This window comes from Vipera berus (assembly GCF_964194415.1).
Source record: "Vipera berus genome assembly, chromosome: 6".
NCBI lineage: Eukaryota > Metazoa > Chordata > Lepidosauria > Squamata > Viperidae > Vipera > Vipera berus.
This window is the reverse complement of record NC_138208.1, coordinates 77,225,182-77,237,319: the sequence shown is the minus strand read 5'-3', so window position 1 is coordinate 77,237,319 and position 12,138 is coordinate 77,225,182. Positions and strand designations below refer to the sequence as shown.

General features: G+C 39.1%; 1 protein-coding gene across 1 annotated transcript in view; it reads left to right on the top strand.

Moving 5' to 3' along the window:
• CACNA2D4 (calcium voltage-gated channel auxiliary subunit alpha2delta 4) overlaps positions 1 to 12,138 on the top strand; it is a gene marked incomplete at both ends in the record, with an annotated part of 176,901 nt that overhangs the window by 21,332 nt on the left and 143,431 nt on the right. The window contains 6 exons of the mRNA XM_081330661.1: positions 921 to 1,083; positions 3,029 to 3,160; positions 3,570 to 3,630; positions 4,828 to 4,978; positions 8,627 to 8,701; positions 10,542 to 10,631. Of these exons, the coding sequence (XP_081186787.1) occupies positions 921 to 1,083; positions 3,029 to 3,160; positions 3,570 to 3,630; positions 4,828 to 4,978; positions 8,627 to 8,701; positions 10,542 to 10,631 (672 nt within the window). The remainder of the gene's footprint in view (positions 1 to 920; positions 1,084 to 3,028; positions 3,161 to 3,569; positions 3,631 to 4,827; positions 4,979 to 8,626; positions 8,702 to 10,541; positions 10,632 to 12,138) is intronic.

Here is a 12,138-nt window from a genome sequence, read left to right as displayed (position 1 = left end):
AGGAGGCAGAGAAAATTTTACCCCCCCGAATACTGTATTTATTAATTTGAATGTATTAGAATACTGTATTTATTAATTTGAATGTATTAGAATACTGTATTTATTAATTTGAATGTATTAGCAGCCCAGCTCCAAGGGACTCTTTGTAATTACTGCTCATGAGGGCCTGCCACAGTACTTCCTCCTGAGCTTTCTGGCTTAAGCTACCAAGTCTTCTCTCTTCCATCTGCCAACCTGTCCATTTCTCATGAAGCAATGGGGGAAAAGCCAAAGTGAGCTTTCTTTATATGGCTTCATACCCGGCATCTCTGCTTTACCTCTGGCTGTTTAGGATGGAGAAACATGGGTTCTTCAGTCATGATCTCCTGATTCCTGGCTTAACTTAGTTGCAAGACTATAGTGAGGGCAGGCTGGAGAGAAGCATGTATGTGTGAACTGGAGGAAGGATTGGTTGAAAAATAGCCACGGTGGCAATCATAGCAGTGCAGTCTTGCAATGGTTTCAGTGGAAACGACTCATATAACCTCCTGCATGTTTCCCACTGTTTCCAAAAGAAGGAAAGTCAGGAAAAACCCTATGTGTATTGGAATGGTTAACCTTGCTTTATTTTCTTTGTCCAAAAAATTAATCTGAATAATCTAACTAAATTTGGGCACCCTCCGAAACCTCATACTTGCCTTTTATTCTTGCTATTGAAGCATTCTTTTACTGAATCTTTCACAAGTCTTTGTGGCCTGATCTATTAAGGGATCTTTCTCTATGCAAACACTTGCATTTGGAGATGAAATTATTTTCACCAAGCAGTCTTGATTTTAATAGAATCCAAGAACTCATTTCAAATCAAAATGTAAAGTTCAGCATGAATTTTAGCTGTTAAAAATTATGTATTCATTCATTTTTGTATTTTTCTTCACTTCCAGTTTGATTATTACAATGCTGTGTTGATTAACGAAAAGGATGAAAAGGGTAATTATGTGTCACTTGGGAATGAATTCATTCTGGAGCCAAATGAGCATTTCAATAATTTGCCAGTGAACACAACATGCAGTAATATACAGCTTCCAACCAATGTCTACAACAAAGGTTTGTTTCTTTTTTTTCCTATAGTTTTATTGTAAAATTCGCATGAAAGTGACAGCCGAGCCTCAATGCACATGTCATAAATAAAGATAAAGAAGTGGACTGCAATCATACATGTGTATGTTGTATGCATGCAAGTATATACCATGTAGTATTGCTGGTTGCTAGAATTGGATGCAGAATTTTTAAAGATGCAACTTCAGGAGAAGAATGCATGTTTTGTAGCTGAAAGGGGGATAATATTTAGACATTAAGAAATAGTTAATAATAGTTTTATTATTAATTAAGCACAGAAATGGAGAATGAGCTATTCTTTTCCTCATTCCAATATTTGTTTCTTTGTTCAGTTTATATGGGTGCCATTTTGCAAATATGACTCTAGGTGGCTAACAGCATATTAACAATATTATCACCAACACCAACACCCCATTACTGCAAAAGCATAAAAACCCATAATGGCTGACAACAAGAAATCTTATAAATAGTAACAATAACATATTAGGTGCTATCTAAACGTCTGGTAGCTCTGGAGAATTAGGGCTCCTTTATCAGGAAATTTTTATGAAAGGTTGGTAGGGTCAGGGCTAATGCAATCTTAGGAAGCCTGTCATTTTAGTGTCCCAATTTAAATATATTTTATTCTATTATTTTATTTTATTATTTACTTTATAAAAATTATTGGCCGCCCATCTTACCAAAGGGTAAGTATGGGTGGCTTACAGCCATAAAAATATATCTACATTAAAACATAAAAAAATTAAAACCAAAGTTTAAAATCTAAGGACACAAGGGGAAGGCAAGGTGGAATGGGGGGGAATCTGTTGTTAATTGATCAACCACCTCCCCTGTGCTGTTCCCCCATTGGGGCCCCACGCTAACTGGCAGAGCCAGGTCTTTAGGCCCTTACAAAAGGATGGAAGGTTTGGGACCAACCTTACATGGGGGGGGAAATGTTCCAGAGGGCAGGAGCAACAGCAGAGAAGGCCCTCCTCCTGGACCCCGCCAGCCAGAATAATCAGTCTTACGGGGCCCACAGCAGGCCTCCTCTGCCGGCACGAGTGGGACTGGCCAATCCTAGTGAGGTGAGATGGTCCCTCAAGTAACCTGGACCCATGCCATGAAGGGCTTTAAAGGTGATCACCTATATACCTTGAATTGTACTTGGAAGCAGATCGACAGCCAATTTTCTGTTTGTTTGGATGTAAAATTAGACTTAGAACAAGTACAAAAAATTTGAAGTGATGCTTTGGGAAACATGTTAGCATGAATGAGCCATGTCTTTCTGAAATATTAAAATAGCCAGATTCTTTCCAAATCTGGTGTGACAGTTTTGCAGAGAATGTGCCTATTTTAACAGTTTTCAAAGAATAGGGGTACTTTTAATACTTTGAAACAGAGGTACTTCATTTGCAGAACTTAGCAAACTTTATCTTGAGGGGTGATGATTTAGATTAGGAAGCCCACTATAATCCCACCTTCTTGTTTAAATTTTTGAACTTGGTCATAGATGTGCCAGCCTAATATAGGTTATTACACATACAACACAGCTTTTCCATCCCACTTTCAAATAACAAATTTGAGCCTATAGCTCACTATCCGAAATAAAGTAAAACTCTTGGTTAGATGGATCAATAGTTAGTATAAGGCAGCTTCTTATATTTCCATATGCTACATGTTGATGCTTTAGGGCAGGGGTATCAAACTGCCAGCCGATGGGCCAGATGCATCACGAGGAAACCGTGCCCATCCCATTGCTGGCAATCGGGAAAAAGTTCTGATACATCGTGCGACATCATGTGATGTTGCGGTTTTGACATGGCTGCTTTAGGGAGAAGCTTGAATAGATGTTAATTAATTTGTAAACAGTTCAGTATCATTCCATCATGCTAATCATTTTTCAAAAGGTGGTTCTTCTTTTACTGAATAAAGTTGATTCTTTTTCCCTTAGACCCCGACATTGTGAATGGTATTTACATGTCAGAAGCCTTAGATGCTGTTTTTGTGGAGAACTTTGAACGAGACCCAACTCTCACTTGGCAGTATTTTGGCAGCTCAACAGGATTCTTCAGGCTTTATCCAGGTGACAGGTCTTAGTTCTGTCTTCATTTTTCCACATGTTAGGTTTTACCTAAGAAGTAGAGTAAATCAAAAGTCATTTTTCCTGAATAAAGGAAGCTAAGAATCGGTATGATTTTACTGAGTTTGATGGGTTTATTTTTCTAATACACACCTACCCTGTATTACAAAATTCTGATAATAAGATTATTAAGGTCAAAAATGTCAACATCTGTAAAATCACAATTAAAATTGGCTTTTATGATTTTATCTGTAATTGCAAGATTAAAAATTGCACTGAAGTAAAAAATGTTCATTAATTAGATTCTATCTCTGAAAAGTAGCCTACCTAAAAAAAACAGAGAAATCCTGATATTTACATTGTAAAATCTGTGTACTAGATCTTTAGCAAATGTCTTGTGATGTCTCTTCAGGAATAAAATGGATACCAGATGAAAATGGAGTCCTTTCCTTTGACTGCAGAAATCGAGGCTGGTGAGATTTAGAAGGAAGAAACCAATGTTCATGTATTTGCTTTAGTGGACCTTCTTTGTTCTGTGGAGTCCTTGATGCCCTCTGAGCTTGGTTGTTTGCTTGCAGACATTTCATTACCCAATTAGATAACATCATCAGTGCACAATATCAGCAGTACATTGATGATGTTACCTAGTTGGGTAATAAACGTTTGCAAGCAAACAACACATGACCACGGAGACGTCCTCGGACAAACGCTGGCTCTTCGGCTTTGAAACGGAGATGAGCACCGGCCCCTAGAGTTGGAAACGACTAGCACACATGTGCAGGGGAACCTTTACCTTTACCTTTACCTTTAAGCAAACAACTGGAGAGCACCACAGTCTCCACAGTTCATCCATGAGCTTCTATTCAGATCTTTTGTACTGGAACATATAAAATTGTTTTGTACAATACAATAGCTTTCTTTTTTAAAAAAAGCATTAAGACAATTACCCCTGCCATTTTTTCATTCCCATCTGAGTGATACCCTAGGTACTGCATTCTGGTTAAAACCTTGTTTCAGCCAAGCACCAAAATGTTGATCACATGTCCATGTGAATGTTGTGGCAGTTGTAAGTACAAGGACTGGTTGTAACTCAATTTTTTCAGTGCCATTGTAACTTCAAACAGTGGCTAGACAAATGGTTGCAACTCAAGTACTATCTATATGAAAAACCCACTATAGTTGTGGATTTTGTGGATACCAATATTCTGCTGCTGGTGCTTTTCATAGAGAACCCACCTTCTATAAATCAATCTAAACTACCAGAATTAAATCTTCCAAGTTTGGGGCTATTAATCTAGGGATTATGCTCTCAAAAGTAATGGATGGGACTAACAAATTGGACTTGATTATGTTTATATTTAAATATGTAAGTATTATAATCACTTTTCAGTTAAATGTTGAATAATTTCCTTTGTGTTTTATTAAAAATATTATTTTGGCAACAATGTTTGGATATCTGGAATTTAATGGGCATTTCCTCCTGCCCAATCAGTCTCTTAAATCAAAGATTCACTGTATCTACATTAATAAGAAAGAAGAGTAGGCAGGAGGAGCAACTTTCAGCCTAGGATCATGAGTGCTGTGATTGGTCCAAATTCTCCACTGTGTCTCCGTTAACATGTTTCCTTTATATTTCTGACTTCCTTTTCCTATCCTACACCTGTCTTAAGGTATATCCAGGCAGCTACATCACCCAAAGATATTGTGATTGTGATGGACATCAGTGGAAGCATGAAGGGTTTGCGTCTTACCATTGCTAAACACACTGTTGTCACTATATTGGACACACTAGGAGAAAATGATTTTGTCAATATTATTGCCGTAAGTATCTCTTTCCTTGAAGTTCTCTTTTACTTTAGAATGACAACCGGTAGGTCAGTGTGGGGCATTATGTGTTTAAAATGGTGACCTGGGAAATCTAAGGCTCAAATCTATGCTCGGCTATGGAAATTCATTGGATGACTTGGGACCAGTCATTCAATCTCACTCCAACTTCCAGATGGTTTTTGGGTGTTCCTGGAAAAATGATGGGATATAAGCCAAACAGAACATTATCATCTTCATTAGATGTTCAGTTTATTTATTCAGAAACTTTGCTTGGTAATCTCTATTGTTCCTCCAAACAATTAGGTCTACTTTTCGTAAAGCCTGTATGCATTGAATGGTTACAAATGATTGGACAATCAGCCCTTTGTCTATCAGATGTGATATATTCAAAGCATAAACTACTCATTCCAAAAGACTGTAACTCAGGTGTGTTTGCAGGACATAGTCAAAACCAGGATGGTGGCCACAATAGTGTGCTTGATGGCCGACCTATTTGTTTTTATATGCTGCAACACATCTGACACATAAAATGGGAGGAATGTTACCGCCTTGACTTTTTTTTTTACTACATCTTGTGGACATGGATGGATCCTTCTATTTTATTAAAAAAGAAAAGAAAAGCAGACATCTTTTTGGATTACCTTTACATTTTATAGAAGTGATTTTCCTGATTGCTTAGGTTCACATATTATTGCAAAATAAATAAGTAAATAAAAATTCTGGCTAAATATATAAAGAATCCTGGGATGAAACCACATTCTCTCTTTAGCTTGCAGTATTTGTTTCAAATAGAATTATTTTATCTGGGTTTGGTCATCCAACAGTTTTTAAAAATAGCTTTTGCTATGAGATTAAGAGTCTGAACAGGCTTGGGCAGGATATTTACTCTCAAGAGTAATTTCATGAGATTAAAATGCAAGAGAGCCCTTACATCACCCTCTGCCCACCCCCATCCCATAAAAAGGGGCAACCCTGGCAGTGGCATATTATCCTTAAAAGATGGATTCATGGAGGTACGAAAGAGAGATATTTAGCAGAGCAAATGTGGAAATATCCCTGGGTAGCCCCACTGTGCTGTCTCAGCACTTGCCTCACTAACCAATGCTTTATTCCTCCACTCTGCCTGATTTGGAGACCTAAAGTAATTCTGGGTCTCTCTCAATAATTTAGCCTGTCACTAAGCTGAAGCTTGCGCAGCTGAAGCAAATGCATAATCATATTTGGTGAAACCCTGTCTCTGCTTTCCTGTTTCCTTTCATGAAGGTTAGATTTTAAGCCACTTGAAGTAAAGAACTGTCTTGTACTTTAAAAATGGTGCACGGTGATACCACTTGTGTCAATAGATAAAAGAACTCAGCAGGTACAACAGGTTGTATGTAACCTGTTTGTCATCTGTGTGTTTCTCTTGATTTTTTTTCCTGAGCCTTCTGTTCATTTCTTTGTTGCTCTGCAGTCTTTCCATCTTTGTCTATCTAGCCCCTGTGCTGGGCTTCCTTCATGCTCTTGTTTACAGCAGTTTTGGGCAGCAGAAGCCAATACTTTGGGACTGTGGCACGCTGTCTTGAGCTGTTGCACTATAAAACAGGACTCTCTCAACAGTTTTCTCCACTATTTGTCCTGGATTACAATTGCCATCATCCCTCCCACCATGGCCATTACCTCAACTGTCTTGAAATAATGGAAGTGACCATCCCAGATAATCCAGCCCATTCAGAAGGGCACTCTTAGTGAGCATTATACCAGCCTGTTCTGAATATAGTGCTGCAGATAATTCAGACTGAAGTTTGCAAGCATAACTGTGGGGGTTTTTATTTATTTTTTGGTCAGGAAGTTAATACAGCCATCTCACCAGGTTCTCTGGCAAAATAATTTTGCCTTTGGGATAGTACAGAGAGAGTTGTAGAATTTAAGCACAAATGGACATCCAATTTCTTTAAAATTCCTCAACTTGGAAGTATGAAATCTCTTTTCTTAAAGTATCTTCTTCCACAGGGACTTGAGTTCTGCCCCCACCCCCTAATAACAAAAAAATCTTCAAGCAACTTCTTCCCCCGAATCTTCACCAGTCTTTGAAGAGACAGGCATTATATTTGGGGCATCCATAAACTAACTGAGAAAACTAACTGAATGAAGAATACTCTTATTCTACTATAGAGGAGCCAAACAAACGATTCTGACTGTAGCAATAAATCTAGAGCAGGTCGTTATTATTATCAGATTGGTTTCCATTTCTATGCCTGATCAGAGGTATTGATTTTTCCAGTATAGAAACAGAACAGCAATATGTTGCTGTGATAAAAGCAGAACAGCCCCATGGGATATGTTTCCAAAATAAGAGAAATAACATGGTGACAGACTAATTCAGGCAGCATCCTTTGCCCTCCTCCTCGATCTTCACCAACAATCCTCGGGAGCAATTCTTAATATATATCTTTGAGGCAAGGAAGGTTGGACTGATCATTCCAAGATTGGAAGGAGACCCTTAGAACTTTGGGTGCTGGAACCCAAATGAAGGCATTCCAGACAGGTGTCCATGTAGCTTTTGCTTGAGCTCTTTCGGTGAAAGAAAGCCTTTCTGAATCATGAGTTTCACTGCTAAAGAGCTGTTATGATAAATAAAGGTAAAGGTAAAGGTTCCCCCGCACATGCGTGCTAGTCGTTTCCAACTCTAGGGGCCGGTGCTCATCTCCGTTTCAAAGCCGAAGAGCCAGCGCTTGTCCGAGGATGTCTCTGTGGTCATGTGGCCGGCATGACTAGACGCCAAAAGCGCACGGAGCGCTGTTACCTTCCCACCGTAGTGGTCCCTATTTTTCTACTTGCATTTTTTACATGCTTTCGAACTGCTAGGTTGGCAGAAGCTGGGACAAGTAACAGGCGCTCACTCTGTTATGCGGCACTCGGGATTCGACCCGCCAAACTGCCGACCATCTGATCGACAAGCTCAGCGTCCTAACCCACTGAGCCACCGTGTCCCTATTTATTTATGATAAATAGGTCTCCCTTATTTCCTTATGGATTTTACCCTTCTTGTGTTGACTATTACCATTTAAGGGAAGAAACTGCACCCAGAACATTATCAGAAGCAAACAAAGCTGCCTGATTCAGCATTCAGAAGAGTGCAAGACTCAGGGCTTTTTTTTTCATAGAACGCCCAGAACAGAGTTCCGGCACCTTTTTTGGATGGAACCTTGTAGGGTAGGCAAGGTGGGTTGTATGATGTGTGTGAGTTCCGGCACCTTTTTTTCTTACAAAAAAAGCACTGGCAAGACTAATAAAGAGCTAAACACTAGAAAATGTAGTAATTCAACTGAGAAACAGATTAAGGAAAAGAAACACAGGAAGATGTAGCCAAGATTATTTGCTTCTTAATTTACATTTTCTTTCCCCTATGTACTATTTAAACATCAATGAACATTACTAACTTACATCCTACATATCCATGCTTAGATTTGCTTCCCAAAAGTCAAAGAAAATTGTTCTGTAGCACCTTGCATTTTAGAACATATTCCTTGCTCTCAAAGAGAGGATGGCAGTTTGTAGCTAAAAGGGATCTTCTTTATTCAGTATAAAATCTGCTCATGCTTTCAGAGTTCTTTAAAAAAAGAATTACAGCATGTAATTTCCCTCCTTTTGTCTTTACAGTACAATGACTATGTTCATTACATTGAGTCGTGTTTCAAGGGAATCCTGGTTCAAGCTGACAGAGATAACAGGGAGGTAAGTATTAAACTTGAAAAGACATTATCTGCTGAATATGGCATGTAAGCACTGGGGACTTAAAGGCCCATAAACTTTTATAAAACATATTTAACCCATGCTTTTTCCACCCCTGTGAATTCTGTGGCTATTTTTATACAATATACCCGAATGTTAGCTAAGTAGTTCAGTCATCTAAACCTACGGTATTTAGGGAATAGTGACTCTAAAGATGATATTAGATATTAATTCACATGATCGGAAGCTAGAAATGTAGAATCCAAAATATTGGAGGAGTGTTTTTCAAACTTGGCAAATTTAAGATGTGTGGATTTCAACTCCCAGAATTCCCCAGCCAGTGTGCCCCCTTATCTCCCCCCCCCTAACATTTTTCATTTAATCTTTTTGCTTGCTTGCTTGCTTGTTTTAAAAGGAAGGAGAGAGAAAAATGATAACTAAGATTAACCAAAGCCCTGGATGCATTTTCACGACAAATTTGTATTTCCTCAACCAAAGAACCATAAAATCTACGCATTTCAAAAATATGGGATGTTTTAAAAAAAGCAGTGGCCTTGCAATAACTACAATTAAGAGGGATTAAATAATGAATAAATTATTTTAATTGGTAGTATAAAGTCTCCCAGAGAATAAAAAAAATTAATATTTAAAAGAAATTGTGAATTTCATCATGAGATTTGAGATTAAAGATAACTTCTTGATCTGGAGAAGAAAAACAAAAAATAAAGCTTGATTAGAATACTGTAATAATTAGGGGACAGCTGGACTAGTAGGATGTGCCAAGCTGGGAATTTCTGAGATTATTGCAATAAGGAACGGGCAGAGATCAATATGTAGATGCCAATGGTGGCCCAGAGGGAGGTAAGGGAATGGAAAAAGGAAAGCAGTGGGAAGGTCAGGGGCAAGAATTCCTGAGGTTATTGTATGAAGCAGCAGACACAGAGGCCATATAGGTAGTCCTCAAGTTACGACCACATTTGGGACCAGATTTTTTATTGTAAGTCATTATGTTTGTAAGTTGGGCATCACATCACTGGAGCTGATTTTTCAACATTTTTTGTAGGGGACAATAAGTGAACACTACAATTGTTAATTGTATCCATTTTCCCCAATGGGCATTTTTTGCCAGAAACCAGAAGTAAATGCCAGAAATTGAAAAGTGTTGCAAATCATGGTCATATGCCTGTAGGACATTGGATCATTCTGTAAAGCTGAGCCACTTGCCAAGAACCCAAAATGCAATCATATGATGACAGGGGTGCAGCTCTCATAAGTTTGAAAACAGATCATAAGTAACTTTTGGAGAGGTCCATTATAACAGGGATTCCCTAACCCCTGGTCCGTGGATCGGCACCGGGCCATGGCATGCCAGAAACTGGGCCATGGAAACAAGAGAAGCACCATCCACAGGATGCAGGCAGCACACAAAACCATGCCCCCTCCGGTCTGTGGAAAAAACCTGTCTCCACAGAATTGGTCTCTGGTGCCCAAAAGGTTGGGGGCCGCTGCATTATAACTTTGAATGGTTGTTCAGTAATTGGTCATAAGTCGAGGATTATCTGTATAGAAAAGAAGGGTAGGAGAAGGGGAAATGGGTAACTCAAATAATGGAGCTGTCCCAGTGCTGAAATATATAGCTTGCCAATAAAGGAGAATATTTGTACTTTAGGATTTTAGTTTAGATTAGCACGGATGATGTTACCAAGGACCCTTCATATATAGCTTGTGCTAGAGATCTCTATTCTTTAAGTAGTTTTCTAAAGTTTTGACATTCCTTTAGTATCCTTTCTCTAATGTTTCTAATCACTGCTATTAGAGCACCTTTAATGTCTCATTTGCTCAGCATTTCAAGCAGCTGGTGCACGAGTTACAAGCAAAAGGAGTTGGGAAGGTGAACAAAGCCCTGACTGAATCCTTCAAAATCCTGAGGGAGGTAAGACTCTTTATATTCCACTTTTTAAGGGCACACTGGCTTCCGTGTCCTGCAGCATTGTGCTGATTATTGCAAATCACTGGAGGAAAAGGAAGGAGAGATAGTGGTGACAGATACTCTTTGTGACATGGCCAAAACCTGCTGATGAACATGTTTCAAACTGCAGACCAGGTCAGACATTATTATTTTAAGAATGTTGATTTACTTGTTCATATTTATTATGTGTTGGATTCAGGATAGCAATAAAACAGTTCTGTCACTGTGACCAAAATAGATATTAGGAGTGGTTTGGGGACTAAAAACAACCCATATTGCCAAGCTCCTATGGGACTAGATGACCCTAATAGATAGGGTGCAGATTAACCTGGAACTCTGTTTCTTCAGTAGGGAGACCACTGAGTTGGCTTTTGTGTTTAATGATAACTATATATTTCCAATTTCATATTTGTTCAAGAGGATAACATATTTGGTTGGTGTTCTGTTCCAGCCTACAACCGGCCCTGTTTGTGTGTCAGGGACAACCCCTTTTTCCTTTTTACAGTCAATAGGCTGGAAAAACCCAAGCCAAATTTATTTACAGTTCAAACAAAAAAGCAACAGAATATTTCCTTCATTAAATGAATCAAAATATCAAACAAAAGTCAACAAACAAGAGTTAAACAGAAGTAACAAGAACAGACCAGGATTCCCTTAGAATGTCTCCAAATGGTTGCCTTCAGCAACCAGCCCTGCCCACACCTTCCCCTTTTATTATCAGTCCCAAGGCGTGGCTTCTCACTGCCTTCTCCTCCTCTCACTGAGTTGCCTCATTGATTTGCTCTGCTCTGCTCTGCTGCCTCATTGATTTGCCTTCTGCTTCTAGCGTCTCTGAACAGATTCAGCTGTGACTCTTCTGAGTCTGACACCTTGTACTCACACAGCTGAGCCTCATGAGGAACATGACTGGAGGGGCCAGGCTGAGAGTCCTGCAGTGCATCAGAGCCTCCCTCTGACACCAAAGGCTCTCCAACCCCCCCTCCTCCTCCTCCTCAGATTCATCGGACTCAGCTGCTGGAAGCACAAGCTGACACTGAATCACAACACTTGGGTCTGCTTTCCTAGGAATAGGAGAGGTAGAAAGGGTTGGAAGGGAGGCATTAGAGAAGATGAGAGCAAGAGCTTTGGAATGCTAAGGCCTAATGTACTTTACTTAATTAAACCAAGTATATTTCCTGGTCTGGTTCATTCGCATAGTTTAAAAGCTTACATCTAGCATACAGTATTCCACCCAAACCTTCAGATGATGTACAGCAAACACTACTTTGGGAAGGAAGAGATAAGCTAGGAGGCACTACACTTAATTAGCATCAATTCACCAGAGTCATCTTAGTTGGAGGCTATGAAGAAGAATATCAATAATGTACATATAATGATAATGTTACCAACAACCTTACATTTACCCAGAAATATTTAGATTAGGCAAAAGTCTTGTTTTTATTTTTGGAAAGCCTAAGTAATATTCTGCTCT